This window comes from Netta rufina, assembly GCF_964035555.1.
Source record: "Netta rufina genome assembly, chromosome: 8".
Taxonomy (NCBI): domain Eukaryota; kingdom Metazoa; phylum Chordata; class Aves; order Anseriformes; family Anatidae; genus Netta; species Netta rufina.
Window position 1 is genome coordinate 20,923,265 of NC_140131.1, and position 24,255 is coordinate 20,947,519.

Here is a 24,255-nt window from a genome sequence, read left to right on the forward strand (position 1 = left end):
CAAAACAATGCACCCTTCCAGATAGAGCTGCTCTTGGAAAGCATTTGGCTACTCTGTTTGGGTGATTCTGAATTTGGAGGCAAGACTGAAAAAAGCTCCATCTGTTTAAACCGGAGCTGGGCAAAATAATTCAGCATAAATGTTAAAATTTGGGTGTGCTGAGGTGTTGTGAAATTGCGTGGAACAGATTTTTTTTCCACCAGCACAGTGGAAGGGTGTTGAAATGCGATATATTTGCTGTCTAAACTTTCTCAGTTGTCAGTGGGTTTCAGTTTAATTATTATCATTAATTATTATGTAAACTTCAGTATGTTTCAGTTGGGATTGCACTTTGCAGCTGGGTCTCTCCAAAGCAGTTTGTGGGGCTGCTTTCAGTTTTGGGCTTAGCTGAAGAAGCTGTGGATGTTTGTCCCAAACTACTGAGAAAAAGGTTGTTTAGGGTTCTTCCAGGAAAAGCAAGTATTCACTTTGTTTGCACAATTACAGCCCTGACCTAAATAAAACTTTGTCCAATATGATGAGCTCTTTTGCTTAGTGAACTGAAAATAGCTAGAGAAAAGAACAGAATACAGTAAGGCTACATCTCAATTTGAAGACTGCTGGTTTCTTTCACAATCTCATTTATTTTTAAATAGAAATCTTGTTTCAGAAGCAAGCAGATTTTATTTTTTTTTTAAATCTTTAAAAGGTCATAAAAATATATCTGTATTAGAACAGCTTTGCTGGATGATGCTTACAGCGAGGTGCCCAAGCAGCATGAAGTTGCCTTGAGTATGCATTATACACACAGTAGATAAAACTGGCAGCGAGTTAACTTTAAAATACTATAACAATAACATGATTAATGCTTTGCCAGTTCTTACATCAGTGCCAATGCTGAACCATGCAGAGCAGAAACTGTTTTCTGTTACCAAAGTAGTGGATAGCAGTGGAAAAAAAGAGGAAGGGGAGGAAGCAACCGGTATCTTGTACAAAATCAAGCCCTGAGGCTGGTCTGCTGATGCTGGGCTCCAGCATGTCTAGCCTGCTGTTTGGCGTGGTTAAAACTACTGCAAAGGGACACTTCATGTCTAACCCACAGCTAACGCTGCAGGGGTAACTCAGCTCCCTGTCTCCAATGGAGATAAACATCAGTAAGTTTGGGGTAGTGGATAAAGTGCTGTCAGGTGTGGAGAGAGTGGGCAACACCTCCTAAGTCTTGTCTTCCTGTGACTGGTGTCTAAGGAAATGAAATGTCTGCTCTTTGGTTCCCATTTGAACAAATAATCCTCTTTTCTTCCCTCTTTTTGTCCCCTGCTCCAGGTTTATGGCCACAAATCTCCCACGGGAGGACAAGGCACGTGGCAGAGGACGGGAGAAACGGGCTGTGATTGCAGGCACTGGTGTGAGCAGCTGAGCCAGCAGCTGGGCAGATCAGCAAGGCACCGTTGGCAGAAGACCCGGCCAACACAGGGGTCTGGAGAACTCAGATGCACTGCTTGTAAAAACAGCGACCTGTTCTCAATTTGTGTCTTGTTCAGATGCAGACTCGGCCTCGGCAAGGCTTCAGTCTGTGCTGCGTGTACAGAGAGAAGCCGCGCTGTGCTCCAGCAGGCAGGATTGTAGGCACGAGGGGCTGACACCTGGGGCAGGCTGCTGGGCTATTATAAATACTTCAACCTGTGCCTGCTCCTAGGTGCTCCCTGAGTTAGCAGCTCTGCCCCAGCACTCCTGCAGCAATTCAGTGTGCGGGGCCACCACAGACCACAGCATTTGCAGGACTTGGCTTTCTCTTCTTGGGGTGCAGAAGAGGAGGTACGGTAAGAAACCAGCCTGCTTAAGGGTTTCTGGTGTTTATGCCAGATATTTTGTCTTTACTAGTTGGTATCAGCTCTGCCAGTAGCAGCCAGAGCACCACCTGCCTGGCAGGAAGGGAAATGTACCTTTGGTGGGCAAGGAGCCGGTGTGCTGCCTTACGTGGTCTGAAATAAATATCAGTGTCATCATCTACATTCATCAATAAAAGTTAGCTGGGGAGGGGCAGGCAGAATCGCAGAAAGCAAGCCAGGGAACTTCTGGGCTGCAAATACATGGTCCCTGGGCAAGGCCTAGTGTGTCAGGAATTACCCTGGAAAAGCCATGAAGGGGCTTGAGGGCGCATTTTGTCAGCTCGCTCCTCTCGTGACTCTGAGGGCTCACCATCTGTGCCAGGAAATGACGTAGAGATGCCTCCGATGGCTTCCAGCCCTAAGTGCAGATCAGATACGTGGGTGAAGAGGAATCGTGTAGGACCAAGGCTGATGCATCAGCCCAAAGAGGTGCTTGTAGCCCTGTGGTGGCAAACGGATCACAACTGAACTCTTTTAAGAGGTAGCATTAAGTTAAACTCATTCCTTTACCTGCGTGATCCCTTGAGGCTTTGCACCATCAGAGCAATAATGAAGTGCTTTGTGTTTCGTTCTCTGTTTTCAGAACAGCGTAAGGGCTGCTCTGTGTGTGGGATTCCCTTGCTTTTATGTAGTGTTTAAGTGCTGACAAATTTAAATTTTTTGTAATCGATGTTTGGGGGAATTTTGGATTGCAGGTTTGTTTGAATGCCAGATGGCATTTAGGATCTGGCCTTTGGCTGTAAATCGGTCAGTGGACCTGTATCAGAACTGACTGGTCAAACCCTTGACTAGCAAACTGATTTTCTTTTTGAAGCATGACTTCAGAATGCTGGGTTTAGGGAATTTGACCTTCCTTTGTTCCACTGCCTGCAAAGCACTGTTTTTCCTCCTGCCTCCCCACACTGTAATGTGCTCCTGTGCAACTAGCAGTCTAAAATATCAGCTCTTCCCACCTGTCAGAAGGAAGCGTACAGTCTATTGCCTTCAGCTGGCCAAAAGGCCTGGATCAATTTGTACCTTTTGAACTCTTCCCAGGAAGAATGGGAAACAAATTGCAGAGGAATAGCACGGGGGTGTTACGAAATGAGTTCCTTGTTCATTTGTGTCTCTGCCTGCACCGGGGCTGGCCAGGACTGGCTTTTCAGCCCTTCCCAGGGCTCTGGCAGCCTCTGTCCCTAGGTCTTGGTGTGGATGTGGCAGCCCCCCTTCTCAATGTTCTGCACCGGATGGATTGGTAGCACCACGTGGGAGATGCGGCTCCACAGCCCGCTCAGCTTGTCAGAGTCTATGTAGTCGTAGGAGCTGGGGGTCCTGGCAACGGTGAACTTGGCCCAGAGGAAGTCATGGACCTTCTCTTCCACCCTCGGGAGGCTGATCTGGGTCTCCAGCTCCTCCTGCTCCAGCAGCACGGTCAGCAGCAGGGCCACGTCCTTGAAAGCAGCGCTTTCGTGGTCGCAGTACTTGTAGAAGATGAGCGTGGACTCTGCCGGCAGCAGCTCGAAGCGGTGCACCACCGCAGCACGGTACCCAGCCTGGAAAGCTGAACTGAGCTCTGAGTCCACCTGCAGCTTGGCCTCGTCACTCTGGAGCTCAGACAGGTCCCTGCCATCGATCTGCGCCGTGCTGGCATGCAGGGCGGCCGAGTAGGCATCAGCCACGTGGGTGCTAAGGCACCGCAAGGTCCGCTCAGCCTGGCGGGCGGCCGTGAGGATGATGGTGGCTGGCTGCGTGGGCTTGGATGTGTTGAGGTGCTTCTGCAAGAACTTGCGCCCGCGAAACCACACCTGGGGATTCTGCCCGGGAAACTTGTCCTGCAGCTCGTTGAAATGGGACAGGAAGGCCTCCACCGTGGGGTTCCTGGGGGCCGGCTGGGACTCGGCGGTTGGGTTGATGAAGAAGAGTATGCAGAAGATGAGCAATAATAGGCCCAGAATGAGAAGTCCTGCTCAGCAGGGAAGAGATACAAACAGGGAACAGCAGTCAGTCCCAAATTACCCATGGTGATATGCTGAAAAGTGGCTACAAGGGCTCTTTTCCCCCTGCTTGACCTTCCCCCATGACAGCAACGTGGTTCAGGTAAGCACGCTCTCTGGGATCCCAGGAACAGTGAAGAAGGTGCTTGCTCCATGCTGTGGGATCTGTGCTCCTTCACACCAGCTGGGGGGGCTGCAGCTCCAGAGATGGAGGCAGGGCTCCAGCTTTGTAATTACAGTGCAAAACAGGAAATTACAGCTGGCACCAAGCTTTCTCCTGTCCCATTCCCCCACACACACCTCTGTTTTCTTTAAGATTTGTTACCCTTTGGAGCACCTGCCTCCATGTATGGAGGTGGCAGACCCAGCTAAGTGTTCCTAAGCTGCCTTCCTCCTACTACTGGGTCAGACATTCCCCTATCTTTAAGGGGATGGATTGCTTTCTTGTGAGCTGTTTCCCCAAAATCCCTATTGCCTGATGAGAAGCAGTTCCCTCGAACCCTTAGAAGGCTGTGAAGGATCCCAAGAGAGAAGAAGAATTAAATGTGCTTCATTACTTGTTCCTGGTGGATCGGGGCCTTCTGGTCGATGAGTAACGCACAAGGGAAGCTTCTTTTCCTCACCTTTCAGTAAGTTGAACTCTTTCGTCTTCTCTTGTTTTGTATTTTGAGTGGTGACATTCTGCAAGAATGGCTGAGCCTCTGGCTGTGGGGCTGCACGTCCTACAGTGAGAAAGAAATTTGTCACTCGCTGTTGAGGGAGTGCATAAGTTGGGTTGTCAGACAAGTAACAGAGCTTTCCAGAGCTTCCAGCTGTGGAAAAGAGTTAGAAGTTAATATTGCTTTGAGTTAATGGTACTTTGAGTGCACCGAAACAGAGGGGGGAGGAGGGAGCAGACAGAGAGAGCGAAGCCAGTTAATTTTGTGCTAAGAAGCAAATACTCCAAAAAACTGAAAACAGCCACTAGAAACCTCATTATTACATTTTTCCAATGCCTATGCAAAGCACGGGCATGTACACACAGAAGCAGCAGCAGGGTGCAACCACCAGCTCACCTTTTGTCCCAAGTCTGCTCCTTAACATGCTTGAGGATTCCCTCTCCTGTGTTTCTGGCTCTTTGTGCTCTCCTGGCTCCTGACCTAGCAGAGGGACACTGGTGCTCTCCTCTGCTGAGACGCCCTCGGCGACATCTTCTGTGGCGTTCACATCTGAATGTGTCGTTTTGCTCTCAGAGCTCAGTGCCTCGTTTCTTGATAAAGCATCTTCCTCTGCTGTGCAGCTTTCACGCTGCCTGCTTATCTCCAGGTCCTGCTGAGTTTCCTGGAGGACATTGCTGTCTCCTTTGCTGTCCGTTTTGTCTTGGGCCTGCACGGCTGTAGGAAGTGAAATTCATAGACCTAGGCTTAGCTTTTCAGCACAAGAAGCAGCCACCTTTTCTCCTGTTCTGCCTCCTTGAAGGAAAGGCCCAGGTTATCAGCATTTTGGAAATGCAGTACAGGCAGATGGGGAGAGACTCACCTCTGTCCGAGTCATCTTCTTCCTGAGGTCTTTCTGAGACACCATCTCTCTTCTCCACAGGTTCTTCCAGTGATGCTTCAGTTTCCTGAGGAGCCTTCTCCTCCATTGTGGGGCCAGCTAACTCTGAAGGCTTCACTTCTTCCCCGAGAGCAGTTGGTGGATTACTCACCGAAGAGTCCTCCTCTGGTTTGCAGGAGGTCTCAGGGCACCTGCTCACCTCTTGGTGCTCAAGTGTTCCTCTGGGGGGCTCCTGGTGTGCAGGATGCTCTGCTGTGCTCTCCACCTCATCTTGGGCTGGCCCAGCTGTTGGGATCAGAGTTCACAAGCTCAGCTAGCCATGCAGGACATGGGAATACCCAGGGCTTCACCACCACCCTGTAAAACTCCCGGGTCCTGCATTTCAGAAACATCTACACGTGCTGCTCTGGAGAAGAGATTACCACAACCAGCCATCATCACCAGGGAATCACACTGCCTTCTGTCCAGACAGACGGCTCAAATTGCCCTCTACGTTTTTTTGACTGTAGTAGTGGCCACACAATGAGCGATCACTCTCAGAGATGCAATCCTCTCTCCAAACTTTGACCTGTCCAGTGCTGGTAGCTTTGTTTTTTTAAAGCTCAAATGTTATCACCACAGTGTGGTGGGTTGGCCATGGCACAGCTGAGCACCTGGGGTGACCAAAAGTGAGAAAATTTGTGGGTGATGGTAAAGGCAGCTGAAGAGGTGAAGGAAGTGGGGGTCACAAATGATGCAATCACCTCCCCAAGTGGACCAATGACCAGAGCATCTCCATGCGATGGCCAACCACATCTCCTCCTTCTTCTTCCTGTTCCCCAGTTTTATTGTTGAGCATGACATCATAGTTTATAATCTCTGGTTAATTTGGGACAGCTGTCCCAGCTGTGTCCCCTCCAAATCTTTTGCCCATCCCATCCTACATGCTGGCAGAAAGAGAAAGCCTTGAGGCTATGCAAGCCCTGTTCAGCAGTAGCCCAAAAAGAGGTGCATTATCAACACTTTCTGTTGCTTTATTTTTAACCACAAATCCAAAACACAACCCCCTGCTGGCTGCTGTGCTGGAAGCTAACTCTGTGCTGGCCAGACCCAGTGCACAGCATTCTACGGGGACTGGCAGTCCCTTCATTAAATGCTACGTTGCCAGATCTTCCCCAAACAACAGCAGTTTTCCTAGGCTGGTAATTTAATATGATAGACTTGAAGAATTTCTAAGTCTATCTAGTCTCTTTCTGTTGAATATTGGCCATAGTACTCATTGCCCCCATGCAATGGCCACCTTGGAAGCCAACCCCGTCTCCGCCACCTTCTTCCTGTACCCCAGCTTTTATTGCCAATGGGGCTACTCTTCCAAACGTCTGTGTTAACACAGAAACAGCAAATTAAACCCAAATGTAAGGTCATTATTCAATAGAGACATTCTGAGGCTGAACATAAGAAGTTGCAACATATTCTGAATCTTACAAAACCAACCTGTGGCTCAAATTTCAACTGGTATTTATGGAAATGACTTATGAATGATCAAGCACTACAATGAGCACTACCAACAGCTCACCTTTTGTCCCAAGTCTGCTCCTTAACATGCTTGAGGATTCCCTCTCCTGTGTTTCTGGCTCTTTGTGCTCTCCTGGCTCCTGACCTAGCAGAGGGACACTGGTGCTCTCCTCTGCTGAGACGCCCTCGGTGACATCTTCTGTGGCATTCACATCTGAATGTGTCGTTTTGCTCTCAGAGCTCAGTGCCTCGTTTCTTGATAAAGCATCTTCCTCTGCTGTGCAGCTTTCACACTGCCTGCTTATCTCCAGGTCCTGCTGAGTTTCCTGGAGGACACTGCTGTCTCCTTTGCTGTCCGTTTTGTCTTGGGCCTGCACAGCTGTAGGGAGTGAAATTCATAGACCTAGGCTTAGCTTTTCAGCACAAGAAGCAGCCACCTTTTCTCCTGTTCTGCCTCCTTGAAGGAAAGGCCCAGGTTATCAGCATTTTGGAAATGCAGTACAGGCAGATGGGGAGGGACTCACCTCTGTCCGAGTCATCTTCTTCGTGAGGTCCTTCTGAGACACCATCTCTCTTCTCCACAGGTTCTTCCAGTGATGCTTCAGTTTCCTGAGGAGCCTTCTCCTCCATTGTGGGGCCAGCTAACTCTGAAGGCTTCACTTCTTCCCCGAGAGCAGTTGGTGGATTACTCACCGAAGAGTCCTCCTCTGGTTTGCAGGAGGTCTCAGGGCACCTGCTCACCTCTTGGTGCTCAAGTGTTCCTCTGGGGGGCTCCTGGTGTGCAGGATGCTCTGCTGTGCTCTCCACCTCATCTTGGGCTGGCCCAGCTGTTGGGATCAGAGTTCACAAGCTCAGCTAGCCATGCAGGACATGGGAATACCCAGGGCTTCACCACCACCCTGTAAAACTCCCGGGTCCTACATTTCAGAAACATCTACACGAGCTGCTCTGGAGAAGAGATTACCTCTACGAGCCATCATCACCAGGGAGTCACACTGCCTTCTGTCCAGACAGACAGCTCAAATTGCCCTCTACGATTTTTGACTGTAGTAGTGGCCACACAATGAGCGATCACTCTCAGAGATGCAATCCTCTCTCCAAACTTTGACCTGTCCAGTGCTGGTAGCTTTGGTTTTTTAAAGCTCAAATGTGTGAAAGCTCACAGTGTGGTGGGTTGGCCACAACACAGCTGAGCACCTGGGGTGACCAAAAGTGAGAAAACTACACTACAATGACAGAGAAATAATGATGCTTAGTTAGAAAAAAAAGACTGACAAAAATGGAAGGAACTCTCTCCTAATTCGAAAACAGAGAAAAGCTGTGCTTGCCACATGTCAGAACATGCTGTCCTTTGGACTTTTACATTCTTTGTTGCTTTGTTCCTGTTGTTACAGGAGCAATTCTGAATGCTTAGGACGGGTCTAATAAGATTATAGCATCAAGGTATCACTGAAATGTTCATGTATTAAGGCAACAGGAGGATGTAAGTGCATGGTAGGAACTGAAATGCAGTGAACATGGAGGTATCCTGCTATTCAAGTTGGGCACAAGCAGTGCTCCTTGCCCTGCCTATTCTGCAGGTTTTGTATCTCTGGGTGGTGGAAAACTGCCTTATTATTTAACATCTGCAGATCTGTGGCTTCTGGCCTCTGCAGAATTTGGATCCTGCACTTGAGGTGAACTGCGTCGTGCCCACCTGGCAGATACAACCCGATGGGACTCACTTCTTCACTGGAAGCCTGTTTGTTGTTAACTTCCCACTTCTCCTTGTGGGTCCATCTGAGACGCCTGTGTTAAACAGAGCCTTGACTGGTCACCAGAGGGAGGTGACTCTACCCCTGCCACATACCATGCATAACCCTGCTGCTCTACCTGATTGCACTTATACTTGGCAGCTGGCCCAGAGGAGGTGTTCCCCTCCCTGCAGCCCAAGTTACAAAGCTGTTTCCCAGGGGGAAGCACTAGGGTACCAGGAACAAAGTTCTCCTAGCCTACAGCTCTATCTTTAGCCCTTCTTGTGCTGCCATTCTGGACACAGAGCCTAAACTTGCTGCTGACCAGAATCTGAAAGTGAAGGCAAATTGTTACTACGTGGCCTGGAGAAGATAGGATTTTTCTCAGCTTGTGATTTTGTTTCAGTTTCCTTTATCACTGTTGAAATACTCTCGCAATGGGGTTTTCCCAGGAGATGGAGCAAGCACAGGGTTGGCTTACCTCCAGGCAGATCCACACTTTGATTCTTTTCCATTTTCTTGCTCCTGTTGGGTCTCAGTACCTTTTACTTCACTTTCTCCTTTGCTTGTGCAGGGATTTATCTCCCTGCTGGTGGGGTGGCTGACCAAATCCTACCCCCAGCAGGACCACCATCCTGCCTTGGCCTCAGGAACTGCAGCCGAACATCTGTAGACCTAACAAGCACAAACACAGCCACGGTGATTCATGGTGGAAGAGGAGAATCCCCCCTCCATGCTCAAAATTATTTGGGAGGCATGAAAACGGGTTCATGTAACTGGTACTGTATGCCATGAACCTTCAGTGACAAGGGCAACGCCTGCCTGCTGACCAGCCACAGGCAACGTGGAAAACTCCAGAGAAACTCTCCCTGCTGGAGCTGGGTTCATGCAGATCAAAGATCTCAATACCCAGCCGTCGCAGCGGCTGGAGGGGAACCTTTCCCTTTGGCTCCTCTACAGCTCAGTTTTCTTGCTAAAAACAAGATCCAGGAGTGTGGGGGTTCATTTATGGCTGTCCTGGCCTGGCTGCTGTCCCTCCCTTCTCTGTGCCATTCCCACTTGCAGAAAGGGAAGCACAAAGCCGCCGTGCCCTCAGACACTTACCTGGGCAGGGCTGGAGCCTGTCGGGGCTGTGAAGAGAAGCAGCGAGGTGGCCAGCGATGGCCCCGGGGCTTGTCCTTCCTGAAAGCCCTCTGGCTCGGCCGGACAGCCCTTTTCCCGAACGCGCCCTAAATCCTCCGCTGCTGTCGGCGCGAGGGTGAACCCTGCCCTTCCACGGCAGCCCAGGCAGGCTGCTGGGAGCTGTAGTTTTCCTCCCTCCTCTCCAGTGCTGGCAGCTCTTCCACCAGGAGAAGCAGGGCTGTCATTCCCGGAAGCGCTCAGTGTTTTTGAACTCCTTTTGGACTGTGTTTCTGGCTGCATTTCTGTGCTGTAGGCTTAAATACATCTGGGCAATGCTTTTCAAAAACAATGGTAATACTTCCCATTTCATGGGAAACGGTGGCATGGCACAGGGCACACTGAGGAAAGGCATCAAAGCAAGGGACAGAGGCTGCAGCCCCCCAGGTCAGCCTGGAACCCTTTTACCATCTGCAAATGGCTAAGAGGAGGCACAGGGAAAGGCGACTGAAGCAGTGCCAGTGCAGGGCAGAGTCTGGGAGTGGGACTCTTCAATTTGGGGAGCAGAAGGCTGAGAGAGGGGAGGGCTGATCCATGTGGAGTTATTGTTCACCAAACCCCTCGTTACTAGAACTTGAGACACTTGCAAAACAGGCAGCAGGTTAGGTTTGAGTGGGCAGAAAAAAAGTACTTTTTTTATGCTATGTGCAGGAAACTTCCAGACCTTCCTGGCACGGGGGTGACGGAGGCAGAGTTTCAGGATTAGCCTCATTTGTGGACACCAGGTCTGTAAACAGTTAGTGCAGGACTGGGTGGGGAAATATAATTTGGGTGAAGTGCAAAAAGCCCAGCCCTATGCCATGGTCTGCTCTCTTTCTATTCCCACAGCATCCTGAACTAGTGTACTGGTGATGCACTGGGTCTGGCTGGGATGGGGCTCACTGTCCTCATGGCACCCCAAAAAGTGCTGTGCTTTGAGTTTTGGCTGTTGCTGAGCAGTGCTTGCACAGCATCAAGGCTCTCTTTCCAGCCCCCCAAGAGCCAGTAGTCCCAGACAAGAGGTTGGGAAGGGACACAGCTGGGACAGCAGACCCTAACTGCCCAAAGGGATACTCCATCCCTTATAACCTCAAGCTCAACCCTAAAAACTAAGGGCGAGCAGGAGCAGGAGCATTTGCTATGAAAGTGTTTGTCTTCTGAAGCAATTGCTGTGTTTGCTAAAGCCAATCTTCCCAGGAAGTAGCTGGACATCACCTGCTGATGGAAAGCAGATTTTTCTTGCTTCTGTGAGCAGCTTTTGCTTTTCTTTCACTAAATTGCTTTTAGTTAATCGTTTAATTAATCTTGACCCCCACTTTTCTTCTTGTGAGCAATGTGATACTGCTTGGTAGCTGTAGTCGCACCAGGTCACCTGCCAGGTCAGAGATCACAAGCCGTGCCTCCAGCAGGTCTTTTCCTCCCTACTTTGAATTGCGCTAACAGTTTGGCTGTACTTTGAAACCTCCCAACGCGGCATTTATTGCCTCATTTGTTTTTGCTTTAGAAAACATTGTTCAATGCCTACATTCAGCGTTTACATCTTATATGACACCTGCCGGTACAGGTGAGAGCATGCATAATTTACTTCACAAATATTTACTTGCTTCTAGGCGAAACCGGAATGTTTACCGTGGGCTGGTATAGCATTAAAATACTTTATTGTGAAATGTGTGGATACAGGAGGCTGTTGCAGGAGTGCGACTGGCGCTTCCCTCACACAGCCTCCACGCTCAATAATGGACAATATGTATAAAAAAAATAAAACAGAAAAAAGAAAGAGAATCCCAAATTTCGCTGCCCGAGCGGGGCTCTGCGCGGGGAGCCGCGCACAACATGGCGGCGGCGCCGTCGCCCCCTCAGCGGGGCCGCGCGCAACATGGCGGCGGCGCTGCCCAGGGGCCGCCCCTCAGCCCGCAGGAAGCGGCGGGGCCGCTGCGGGAAATGAGGCAGCCGGGGCCGCCCCCGCCGCGCCGAGGCGGCAGCTTCGGTCCCGGGGAGGCTCCGAGCGAGGCGGCGGCAGGGAAGGGCAGGGCTGAGGGGAAAGCGGTGGTTGTCTGAAGCGCCAGCGGCATGGTGGGGGACGGCGACGAGCGGGCTCCGCCGGACGCCCCCGAGCTGAAGCGGCGGCGAAAGAGCCCCCGCTTGGCGGAGGCGGCGGAGAGGGAGGCCGAGCCCGAGCACGGCTCCGGTGGGGCGCCGGAGGGTGAGCGGCGTGGGGGCTGCGAGAGGGTTTGGGCAGGGGACGCGTGGAGCTGGAGCCCCCTCGGGGGTCCCGCTCGCCTCACGCGTGTGTCGTTGCAGGGGGCGAGCTCGGCGTGCTGAGCCCGGAGCGCCTGACCCGGCCGCCGATCCGAGCCTGCAGGGCGGCAGGTGAGTGCGGGCTCCCGGCGGTGCCTAAAACCGCCCTGTGCCGCCGGCCCCGTCACAGGGCTGCGGGCAGAGGGCTCCGCTCCCTTCCCGTTGTGCCTCCTGAGCTGCCTGCGAGCTTTCACTGCGGGGAAGGCTCGTCCTGAAGGAGGAAGGCGGAGGCTGTGGATGTGCTGCCTTTGGGGAAGGAGGAACCTCGGCGTTAGGAGTGAGGGTGCCACTAGTTAGCGCGTAAAGCGCAACGTAAAAAAGCGCAGCTGGTTAGCAAGTGGAAAAGCTTCATCTCTGAAAAAGCTGTTGCTTTAGGAAGTTCGTCTGAGTGGATTTATTTATTTATTTATTTATTTATTTTCCTGAGGGCATCTCAAAGGATGACGATGGGAGAGAGATGCCATCCCCCACCTCCCCAGGCTTTCAGCATCAGTGGCATTTGCTTATAAAATCACAAAACGGTTTGGGTTGGAAGGGACCTCGAAGCCCACCCAGTTCTTCCCCCAGCCATAGCCAGGGACACCTCCCACCAGCCCAGGCTGCCCCCAGCCCCATCCAGCCCAGCCCTGGACACCCCCAGGGCTGGGGCAGCCACAACTTCTTTGGACAGCCTCTGCCAGGGCCTCGCCACCCTCACAGTAACGAATTTCCTCGTTATATCTAATTTAAATCTACCTTCTGGTTTAAAGCTGTTAACCCTTGTCCTATCGCTACACTGATAAAGACAGGTACGTACACAAATGTTGTAAAATGCGAGACTATACTGCTTGAGATAGAAGTGAAGGAGTAATTACCCCCATCACGGTGCTGCTCTCTGTAGCTAATGTAATGTTGTATTCTTCTGCAGAGCTCAGGGAAGACCGGGGGAATGCAAGGCCTGTGAGGCAGCAGGACAAGCAGGGCGCATCTTTAGAAGGGTTTTTAGAAGGGCTTTGTTTCTTTGTAATTGTCATGCTTCCTAGGGAGCAGCATGGAAATGAAACCATGAGCTGGGGAACTGGCTTCTGACTTCTGCTTAGAGGTTTTAAATACAAATTAGGAAACCTGTTTCTAAAGTTAAAGAACTTTAAGAGTGTAAAAACCCTGTCTCAGATCAGGCATCTTCTTGTTCAGCTAGCTAACGGTGCACACTAGCGGCCTATGCTGAATTTGTCTTAAAATTTGCAAGTAGAATTTATGACTGTACAAGCAAAGGGCATGTCATAGATGTTTTTGGCGCCCGAATTTGTGCTGTCTGTAGTTGCTGTGGAATGCTGCAGGCTCATCTCTTATGTTGAAGAAGATTAAACCCACAGGAGCAAACGTGTACCAGACTTAAATGACCAAGTTGCAGTGGTAAAGTAGTGGCTTTGTATTTTGGTTTATAAGCCTGTAGTTTATGAATTTACAGATTTCTACTCCCTTTGATTAAGCTGGTTTATGGAACGGGGATTGCAAGATCTCCTGGTAGGTGACCGCAGGAGGTGGCTAGCTAGCAGGTTTAAGGCACAGGTAAATCCTAGCCAGCTGCTCAGGAGGCACAAATGGTCCTTAGGGCAGGAGGCTCGAGGCCTTGTTGGGGGTACAACAGGTGTGTTCTGGATGGAAGTCTTATATGTACATATTTATGGAAGTTAAACCATGCAGGGGAGGCTTACTTTCCTCTGTAGGAGTTACTGTGTATGCTGTCTGCTTGCCCCAATACTCTTCCTGTCTGTTGGACACAGAAGATGCTGGTCTGCAAGCTGTTAATGTGAGCAGTGAAGTATGTTTATAGCTTTCATGTTCGCAACAACTTCTAAGAGTGCTTTCAGAGTATGGAGTGGTGCAAAGAGGAGAGGAATGAAGAAGTATGGATTGCATGAACAGCACTCTTTAAATTCATAGATCATCCTGGTCTTGTGATTACTAGGCAATGCTGACGGTGAGAGTTTCTTGCAAAATCTCAGTGTGTAGAGAAATACCACAGCTGTGTTGTTTGGCATTCTTGGGAAACAAGTGAATGGGAGAGAATCTGCATTCTAGCCTGGTGGAAAATAAGTCATTTAACTGATTTTTAGGACAAATTTGAAAATACAGTGTCCCACTTACTATTTGCAAGTACTTTACTGTTTTACCTGTGGCATGACATCTCAGTTTAAAATTTACGGTTTTCTTCCACCTTTTTTTTCCTCCTTTATACTCTTTATATACACTGGCATGCTAGAGCCACCAGAACATATGAGAGAAAAGGTTTTGCTCACTATTTTTGAGGTAAAATTAATAAACAGTAAGTGGCAAGATGTGTATTGTCCTCACACATACGGTAAGAGCTCTAGAAGCACACTTAAAAAATAAAAATAAATCAGTGAAACCATAGGAGAACACAGTACTGTTCTGGTTTGTTTGTTTATTTTAACAAAGCCCTGTGTGGATGTTGCAGAGGAAGCTTTACCACTTGTATTCTCCTGTTTGCTGTTTCTTCTTGCTTATGCCCTCAGCTTGGTCACTGTATCATGATCAAGCAGTACTACAGCTTTTATTCCATACCTGAGGGGATTTGTTTTCCTTAAATCTGATTGTGCTTTGTCTTTTCAAACCTCTTTTGCTGGCCTTCTGTTTCTGACTGGCTTCCCAGCCCTGACCTTTGCTCTGTTACTTCTATGTTGACTAAGTTTGATTTCAGCATCTAAGTGGCTGTGTGATTTATGGCAAACAATATAAAGGGGGGTTAGATTTCTTCCCAGCTATCTGGGGATTAAATTAGGAGCGTAGGTGCCTCAGATTTCCTTTATGGTTGATGGGAGAAAAAGAGAGACAGATAAAAGACAGCTTGGGCTATTTAAAAAGGGGAATTACGTTCTAAAGTTGCTTCTCTCTCTTTTTACCTCTCCATAACACTATGGAAAACATAGGACAATTATTGTTTGTTTGTAAATTGTGTGCCCAGTGCAAAAAATCGTTTTACTTCCAGGCTTGTGTTTACTAGTTTATGCTGAATTCCTTTAGTAGGGCATTTCCTAGCCCTTAGCATTTGGTGTCTTGATGTCTGTTTGTTTAAAGTGTTTTTAAGCCAAAGACTCCTTAAAAAAAAGTCTGTGTGGTGCAGACAGCTATGTTTGTAGAACTCAAACTTGCCATTAACTTTTCAATTCTTAGTTTCTTTTGGTTACTTTTCTAGAAAGTAACTCTTATGAGATCATAACTAGCAATATCACAGATTAAGATCATGTATGTTCTGAAGCTGTGTCTTGGTTCATCAGTTTCGTGATGTTATGAGCACAAATGATACTGCAGTCACACAGATCCTTTTTTTTTTTTCTCCTAGTAGGTAGCTCTTCAAATTTCTTACTTCCAGAGAACCCAGCAAAGGAAAAAGCAAAGGATTATGATGGCATTGAACCCAAGAAACAAGCAGGGCATCAACCAAGTGTTCATGCACCGTTAAAAGGTAACAACACTAGTTTTGTCCGTGTCTTTCCCATGATGTAATAAACGATTGCTTAATTGTACTAAAATGACATCCCTTCAGTTTTCTTAAAACAGGGAGAGTTGTTGAGTTGAAACATGAACAGATGAAGGAGTTGAAAATATTTTTTTTCAGGGTCTGCTCCTGCCTGTGAGCCAAAACTGAATGTAGTATGACAGCCATCTGCTGGGGTGTAAAACCCCAATATGCAAGGAAGTGTGGTTTTAAACTTTGATAATACATAACCTTCTGTCTTCTGAAAAGCAAATCAAGATGAGTGGTGTGATACCTGCTTCCAAAACTGTTATGTTTACAAGAGTGGAGCTTTAACTGCCTCCTGCAAAGCAAAACAAAACCATCCCTTCTCTAAAAAGATGAGTTAGTTTCAACTTTAGCAGGGGGAAGCTAACTATGCCAAGTGTTTTAAGGGTTCATTGCTCAGGGATTGTTGATGTATATTACAGAAGCAATAGGAAAATACAATGAGGAAAAAAGTACAGGCTCCTTTAGACCAGCAGAGGGTAGTTCAGTTGCTGAAAGTGATTTGAATACATCTAAATAGATAAGCCGCGTAAGGGAGGTTTTTAGGAGAGCTGGTAAATGGTTGGAGAGTAAGGGAGTTGTTTGCATTCAGTCAGTCAGTAACAGTCCTAATCACACAGTTAAATTCATTGCTTATGCAAGAGCACTGAAAGCAATTAGGAGTGCAGACTGACAAAATATAGACGCAAACAAAGTAGCTGAGATGTCCTCAAGAACAGATCTCTGTCAGCCTGCAGTTTCCCAGGAGCACATGCAGGCATTTTACTCTGGCGGCTAGAAAAATGCGCCCGTTTGCTGAGTTCCTCTGGGTTTGATAGCGTTGCTGTTAAGGTGGCAACTTTACAGTGTTTTTGGTTTTCCCTCTTGCTGAACAAGAGTTTCAGTTTCAAGTGTCAGACCTGGTACCTTCCAGTAGTGATCACAGAATCACGTGTTTTCATCATCATTGCATTTTAAAGAAAATGTGGGAAGGATATTGTTGTGGCATGTTGGGAAGAGCAGGGTGAAAGGCCACATTAAGCCCTTTCCATTAGATATGGAAGCTTTCTCCCTCTACAGAGCGGTCCAAGAGGCTGTCATATGGAGCAGGTTTGGTTTGTCAATACAGCACATTCTCCTTCCCTGATAACCTTTGAAGATTGCATAGCAAGAGCTAGAAGCATTTGGGCTGTCTGCTTTATTCTGAACTCTGATGTGATGACCAAGTTGTTTCATTTTTGCTTTGGTTTCAGAAAGCAAGGCTGACTTCTTTGAGAAAAATCAAGAGCACCACTCACCTAAGCCACAGAGTAAGTAGAAAAATAGATAGCTAGTCCTTCCCTGTTGGTAAGTGATAAGTACAGAATTCTTCTCCTTTCCTCTGCTTACATTTTTCTTGTGCCCTGTAACTCTCAGTCCCGGAGAGTAGAAAGGGACCCAGGAGGGAGACACAAATGGGAGCTGGAAAGCTGGTTTGTTCCAGAGCCAGGCCCTTCTGTGAGGTTATTCAACTTGCTGACCCAACAGAAAATGACCCTTTTGTTTTTTTGGCTGGGTTAGGAAGCTGAGTTGGTTCATGGGGCAGTCGTAAGTGGAGAGCACATAGCAGTGGTATTGTGGGCGTGAGGGAGGGAACACAACCTTCACCTTTTGGTAGCAGTGTACCCACATCACCTTCCTCTCTAGACTTTCCCCAGGTAATGGTGGCCTGCTGTGATTTAAATCATGTCTGATACTCCTAGACAGGAGCAGCCTTTTTTCTATACTGGCAAATGCCAATTTGTTCATCCAATGACCAATTCCTTGTTTCAGATTTTTGTGCTGGTGGGGGACTCTTTTGTGTTTGTTAGCTTGTGGTGTTTGATTTTTTTTTCCTTTTCCTCTTGGAAGTGTACTTGAAATAAGAAAAAAAAAGTTCTGAATTCTAAGTAGTCTTCAGTTCTTGCCATCTCAGCACTTGTTTCTATCGTGAACAGTAAAGATAAAAACCAACGTCCTGTAAATCAGAATTCATTTTGGAGAACTTGGTAGTTGACATTTTTTTTAATTTTTTTTAAATCACACTGCCTTCCATAAGAGAAGCTCATCTTGTGTTGGCTGCACATTTGTGAAACACCTTTGAAAATATGAATTGATGCAGACTGTTCTTGCTGGTCTGATACTTTTAATTGCTGTGTCAGAGGCAATATGTGCTGCATGAGAGATCCTGGGTGCTTGTTGACCAAATCAATGCTCGCTGGGTGAAGAACTCTTGAAAATCAATTGACACTCTGAAAAGTCTAATGTGTCTAAAGAAGTTAGACTTTCTGAGTTAGGCAAAACAAATAATTTGCTTGGCTTTCATTGCAAATTGCCTTGTAAATAAGGCAAGATTCATAGGTAGGATAGAATCTGTTATTGGATTGTTTATGGAAATATCTTTTCCTTAAGGATATGAATCACAGCCGTCTCCTAAATGTGAAAACTAGTCTGTGCAAACAGGGTACCCTGTAAAATACAGAACTGGGATGATTCTGATCTGTTAACTACTAGACTTGTGACAGCTTAGCCAGCTACAAGCTCCATGTCTGTGCCCTGCTGAGGGTGGAGGGGAATTGCAGAACAGAGCAGCTCATTAAGCCGGTTAAGCTTTGGCTTAAACCAGAACTGCTTTTAGCACCTACTGTTATTACATTCATACAGAAGCAAGGTTGTTGTGTTTATTTTACTTCTCTTGAAATAACTACTATGGGGCGTGTTTGTTCAATTTATTCTTAGCAGTGTCATTGACAGTATCCTGATTTGGCTATATATTACTTTTGAACCAGTGGCTGTAGTTCTCAAGGAGCCAGAAATTCTCATGTCTTTTTAATTAACTGCCTAAATGCAGAAAACATGCTGACCAATAATTGCTCTGTATATATTCATACAGGTCTCCTGGGAAAGTTGTCCGTAGCGCTCTTTGATGGATTGTGTCTGTACTACTTTGCTGTCTGAATCCATTTAAATAAACAGACCAAAAGTATATTTTAAGTTGAAAGCTTGCATTTTTCTTTAAAAGCACAATTCATCCCAATAAACCGAGTGACAGTGAAGCAGGTCTCTCAACCAAGCTAGCTGGGAGGGGATGTGAGACTCTGCCTTTAAAATGCTGCTTTTCTTTTCCTACCTAAATCTTGCATTATCTTGTTTTCATTAAACACATGTTAAGTTTCAATTTTCTGTCCCTCAAATTCTTGAGCAATATGGGGGAACTTAAATGGGGCGTGGTATCCTTGTGCAGACCATAACAGGTTGTTAAATCTGCCATTTTGTCATCTTGTACTTGAAATGTTTCAATTTCCATTGAAGCTTTGAAGGTGATGCAGTTCTGTGACTTCAACTCCCTGCCAAATTCCCCACTGGAAGATTGCTTCTAATTGTCTTACGTGATTTTCTCATGTTGATTTCTTAATCCCTTAACAGGCAGAAGTAAATTTCGAGACCAACCCAGTATAGTGAAGCAGTCACAGCAGCAGTCACAGCGTTTGGCCAGAAGTAAGACTTCTGCTTTCACTTTTATTTCATGCTTGTGTTACATAAGCTATTCCCATGCTTGTCCAAGTAGTATATTTCTTGGTTACTGGCGTTAAACTGATGGTCCTTGCCAGAACAGATGCTTTCCTCACTAGCGCATGTGTTTTCAGTGCTAAGGAAGGAGTCTTGTACAATAGGTAATGCTGCCACCCAAATTTAAGATCTTCCATCTGTAATGTCTATGAGATTTGCTGCAAGATTAAAACTGAGGCAGGCCTAGTGATGTTCTTATTTAATAGCTGTTGTGTTGCTGTCCTGATAAAGGTTAGGACATAAAAAGGTAGTGTGGGGTATAGTTCTTTGCTGTTGCCAGGGTAGTCGGTGTGTTTTGTTACTGATTTTATTGGAGACAGGATCAAGCCTTATGTTTGCAGTAGGTCAAACAAGTGTTAGTTTAACTGTTCAAACACAAAACCAAATCAAAATATCTGATTCTGTATGCTTGCTGTGTGCTGTTTGCCATGTATATTCTTTGTGAAGCTGGCTGATGCAAAGAACGCAAAGGTTTTCTGATAGTGTCGAGCACCAGTGTTTGAGATGCAAATACTGCTGCAGAGACCATTTTTATTCCGTAAGAGGACAGGGAGGAGAAACAGCAACACACAAACAATCCTGGTGCTGCCAGATTTTCTATCAGGCTCTTTCTACAGAAACTAAATGTAGGAACAAACTTGATCTTCCTGAGAACCATTATAATTGTTAGTTTGGATTTGGTTAAATAAAGGGTGGATTTTCCAGAAGAGCTCCTTCTTTCAGAAGGATGTCCAATTTCTTAGTCAATCTGGAAATCCTTCAAAATGTCCTTTTTAAATGATGACTCTTCACTAACTTGCTGAAGAAGTGAAAGGCTTTGTTCTAACCTGGAAGAGTGAAACCTGAAAGGTTTTCTTTTAACCTAGAACATCTTTATGTTCTTCAACTGCTGTACCAGTAGCTTGAGAGTGGGATGATTTCATTGACCTCTACTATATGCTCTTTTTTTTGCTGTTGGTTTTTACTTGTTGGCTTCTTATTCCTTTTAAAAACGTTATTTTTTTCTTCCTGTTTGCGCCTCCTTTCTATAGAGGATGGTGGATCAAAGAGTGGATTTCAAAAGGGATGGACTTTACTGGTTCTGTTAATTGTCGCACTGGCATTTTATTTCTGGTGGACGGGAATGTTAACAACTTCGTCAAGTAGAACTACTCAAATTCTGCAAGTGTTTCGGGCCCGGATGGATAAACTCAAAGAAACGTATCAAAGTCAGGACCCCAATCTGTGGAGAAAAACCCACATGTTCCTTGAGAAATATCTCAATGTTTCCCAGCTGCACACGAAGCCAGCCATCTTACTGTTCACAGCTGGCCAAGAAGCTGAGAAAGCGCTGAGGTGCCTCAGTAATGAGATTGCTGATGCTTTTGCCTTCTCCCAGAATGTTACTGCAATCAAAATTAACGGGGCAGACAAAGCCGAAATGGATAGTGACGATGTTAAGATGGAAGTAGATAACCAGCTCAGCTCTGGGTTCAGCGAAGGCAAGAAGGTAGCAGTGGTGCATCGTTTTGAGTTACTGCCTGCAGGCTCCACCTTGATCTTTTACAAGTACTGTGACCATGAAAATGCGGCATTTAAGGATGTGGCTCTTCTGCTGACTGTTCTCCTGGATGAGCAGTCACTGGGAAAGAGCCTTACCGTGCCAGAACTTGAGGAGAAAGTGAAGGATTTCCTCGAGACCAAGTTCACCAGCTCGGATGTTCCCAGTTCTTACAATAGCATGGATACAGATAAGCTGAGTGGACTGTGGAGCCGTATCTCTCATCTTGTGTTACCTGTTAGGCCTGAAGAGGGCCTTCCTATGGAGGGATGCACATAGAAGTTCTTAGAGAGGACTCTGGAAAGGAGGAACACAAAAAATACGTTGTAATGGCTGAACAGGGAAAAACCTACTGTGGCTGCTGAGCTCAGGCAGCACAAAGTCCTTTCTGTGCAAAGAAATTTCACCAAGTGACAGGGTTGTTTCTGCTAAAGTAACTGGGACTTCTCTAAATAAACTGCAGAACGTAAACAAGGAACTTGATTGTTCTTGGTAAGTTGTCTTCAGTAACTTACTCAGGTTTGGTGTCCTGCAGTTAGAAGCAAGCATCCGCAACTGCAGAAACACTCATCTGCTCATGAAACGTTTGGTGCACTGTTGGCTTTGCTGTGAAGATCATATCCCTTTCTGCTGGTGGATAAAAGCTAATATCACATGTAACAAGGTAATGGGATGTAAAAACATCAGCTTCATCTTCCAGAATTACTTATTTTTCTTATAATACAGTGAAAATGATAAAGTGACGTGGGTCTAAACACAAGTTTTTTCTTGGTCCCTTTAACTACAGTGTAGATGTCAGCTGTCTCTGGAGACTTCTAGAAATGGCGAGAATTGCTTGAGAGATTTGTGACTTTTGGAGGACCTTTCAGCAAGCATTTCTTCCTAAAATGAGACTGCCCCAACCAGTCAGGAGAGTGAGAAAAGCTGGGGTTCAAACATTAATTTGAAGTTAGTAGTAGATGTCAGGTAAATTATCCCTTAGTTCCTCTTTGCCTCACTGCATCCAAGAATTCTCTGCTGTTTGTCAAAGTTTAGCGAGTCTTAAAACTTGGGGGAAAATGAAAAAGTCAGCCACATGCGTACTAAAGACATGTTACATCTTTCCAAACAAAAGTTTAGGAAGATGTAATTATTTCTTCCTTTAATAAGATAACTATTTTTGCATCGAGAGAATTTATTTATTTGTGGTACTCAGTATACTAGAAAACGGATCTTTTTTCATGTGTCTGCATATAACCTGCTGCTTGCTGCATAAGCTTTTAGTGAAGAACAGATTTGCAACGCGTGTTTTTAAAACATATTTTTAGAGTGCCTCCTGCCAAGAATCCCTCATATCAGACTAAAAACATGTATGTGTTTCTATTGTAAATATTTTGTGTAAAAAAAAAAAAAAAAGTGAATTGCAGCACTTCCATTTCATTGCTGTTAATGTATGCTCTTGAACCACTGGTCTAAGTGCATTCAGTTCTATTGAGTTTGAACGAATGTGTGAAGACTGTTCTCAAATTAGTGGGACATTTTCTTGTATCAGCTGAGATTAGTGGTTCTTGGACCTATCCTTTATTCACAAGTTCCTTGAGCTGTCCTGTAAACATCCTCGTTAACTAGGAAAACCTCTTGGAGGTGCTGGAGCTTCTGACTTCTCTGCGCAAGCAAAGGTTTGGGGTGTGATGTGGAATTGACCAAAATCACCTTAAGCATATAAATAAACATAAAAGAACACAGTTTGAGAGATACATAACTGTGGTCACTTAAAGCAGTGGTGAATTTGTTTTGACCACTGAGGTCCAGCATTGGTCCAGCACTGGACATGATTTTAATGAGAATAAATATAAGCAGTAAAAAAGACATGGAAGTGCTGCTGTTCTAGATGTTTAAGAATAGCTCAGGAAGGACAAGATGGCATTCACATTTTGAACATTTCACTGGACAAACGCATTTTTTTAAAAAAAACAAACTGTGATTTATTTCTGAGTGTACCCTGATAGCATATCTGCTTGTATATTATGTAAACTATTTTAGTAATCATTAAAAATAAATTTACTTGTTTGTTTTATAAAACATTTTCAGATTTGCCCATTGAATTATATGTGCTCAGACTTTCTGGCTTATATGTTTAAGGCTATTCTCTTATCTTTGACCAGATACATACAAGTAAAATAAGACCTTTTGTGAAATTTAGAAGTTCTAAGACACTTGAGTGGGATGAATAGTATCTGGGCTGTTCTCTAGCTGGACGTGATTAAGGAAGCTGTAATAGCTCTGAATTTTCTCTTACTTGGTGTTCTTGTAGTGTTTCTCAGGTCTCATTTCAGCTGGAATTTATGTTAATGTATGGTTCACTTGTTTCATTAGTCTGATACCAGAGTCAGCAGGTGACTAAAGAGATGACTTCACTCTTGTCCCATTTCTAGCCACATCTTCCTGTACCTTCTGGGCCAAGTTAGTGTGCTGTGAATGGCTGGACGGACAGGTCTTAGCTAAAATAGCTTAGAAAAAAAGGATGCACTTGGCAGAATTGCCATCCACACACACAAAAAGAAGCTATGACATGAAGGCAGGAGATTCCATGCTTTTATACTAACAAAACATGTAATTCAGTTTACTCTCTTTTGTTAACTCCGCCCCCCACCCCACCCTCCCAGACAAAGGATATTAAAGAATGTTGTTCCCCTATTTCAAGACAAAATAGAAAGATGTCTGGAAGCTAAAGACTTAATGCTCTACTTGGTGCTGTGACAGACAAGAATTACGTTTTTGGTAATTGTAGGGAAAGTGGAATGTATTTCCATATATATGCTCTGGACAAAGTAAAAGCAAGCCCCTTCTGGAGGAGTGGGAAGGGTCGGAATTAGAAGACAGTTTCTGCTGGTGAAGAAGTAGGTCCTGTTTGTGGCTTTGTCCCTAAAAGTCTCTCATTAAGTATCAGCAGGTAGTTAAGTCAGATCTCATTAAGTAACTCCTCCTCAGCCAGAGGTGAAGAGTAATACCTGTCTGTTGCTCACAGGCAGCTGATTACTATCCTCCTTGTATTATTATTTCATTGCCTGCAGCAGATAGAGAGCCAGCTGATGTTTTCAAAATGATAAAATGCTTTGGCTACTTACAGAGAAATCTCATTTCTGAAGTTGACTCCTTAATTGTCAACAACTCAGCAAATCAAATAGCCTGTGATAGCAAAGCTGTGGTTATAGGCAGCAAAGACACCAGGTCTGGCCTTGAGGCTGAAAAGGGGATGATTCTTGTTCCATAGGCTTACATCATGTAAACTTTGGGTAGAACGTGATTCTAGGGGAGCAGAACCAGTCGAGCTGTAATTTGTAGACAAAACAGTACAGAACACTTATTTTCCAGCGCTCTGCAAATTGGATTGGAAAATGCCGTGCTGTTCTGGTAATGAGAAATAGCAGCACAGATCATTTGGTTGTGCTGAACAGTGAACTGTGTGCATTACTACAAATAGATTTCTAACCCTTTAATACAAAATCCTGAAATTACCTGTCTACTGTTGCCTTCATTGCTTTCTCCACCAACCGACTCAGAAGCTTGCTTTTCCTGG

General features: G+C 45.9%; 2 protein-coding genes across 4 annotated transcripts; one reads left to right on the forward strand and one right to left on the reverse strand.

The window, feature by feature from the left end:
• Nucleotides 1-600: 600 nt before the first annotated feature.
• Nucleotides 601-9,844, reverse strand: LOC311212316 (uncharacterized protein). The gene is made up of 8 exons (XM_084291613.1): nt 9,709-9,844; nt 9,086-9,279; nt 7,396-7,698; nt 6,933-7,250; nt 5,360-5,662; nt 4,897-5,214; nt 4,465-4,563; nt 601-3,810 (listed from the first exon to the last, which is right to left on the reverse strand). The coding sequence occupies exons 2-8, from the start codon at nt 9,117-9,119 to the stop codon at nt 3,044-3,046; spliced, it is 2,142 nt and encodes a 713-aa protein (XP_084147739.1). The 5' UTR covers nt 9,120-9,279; nt 9,709-9,844; the 3' UTR covers nt 601-3,043.
• Nucleotides 9,845-11,793: 1,949 nt separating this feature from the next.
• LOC311211980 (torsin-1A-interacting protein 1-like) lies at nt 11,794-22,690 on the forward strand. 3 transcript variants are annotated; one of them, XM_084291029.1, is made up of 6 exons: nt 11,794-11,965; nt 12,064-12,132; nt 15,407-15,529; nt 16,822-16,878; nt 19,013-19,084; nt 20,188-22,690. In XM_084291029.1, exons 1-6 carry the CDS (start codon nt 11,833-11,835, stop codon nt 20,973-20,975), a joined length of 1,242 nt encoding a protein of 413 aa, XP_084147155.1. In that variant the 5' UTR covers nt 11,794-11,832; the 3' UTR covers nt 20,976-22,690. The 3 variants fall into 3 exon arrangements, with proteins under 3 accessions (XP_084147155.1, XP_084147156.1, XP_084147157.1); XM_084291030.1 differs by having other exon boundaries at nt 15,410-15,529; XM_084291031.1 differs by lacking the exon at nt 12,064-12,132.
• The last annotated feature ends 1,565 nt before the right edge of the window (nt 22,691-24,255 follow it).

Excerpts from the sequence above, each read along its gene's own strand:
- LOC311212316 (XM_084291613.1), bottom strand. The coding sequence starts at position 9,119 with ATGGAAAAGAATCAAAGTGTGGATCTGCCTGGAG. Across the intron at positions 7,251-7,395 it reads AGAAGATGACTCGGACAGAG|CTGTGCAGGCCCAAGACAAA; the intron begins GTGAGTCCCTCC and ends CACTCCCTACAG. Across the intron at positions 5,663-6,932 it reads GAGCAGACTTGGGACAAAAG|CTGGGCCAGCCCAAGATGAG; the intron begins GTGAGCTGTTGG and ends TGATCCCAACAG.
- LOC311211980 (XM_084291029.1), top strand. The coding sequence starts at position 11,833 with ATGGTGGGGGACGGCGACGAGCGGGCTCCGCCGGACGCCCCCGAGCTG. Across the intron at positions 16,879-19,012 it reads CCACTCACCTAAGCCACAGA|GCAGAAGTAAATTTCGAGAC; the intron begins GTAAGTAGAAAA and ends ATCCCTTAACAG. Across the intron at positions 19,085-20,187 it reads GTCACAGCGTTTGGCCAGAA|AGGATGGTGGATCAAAGAGT; the intron begins GTAAGACTTCTG and ends TCCTTTCTATAG.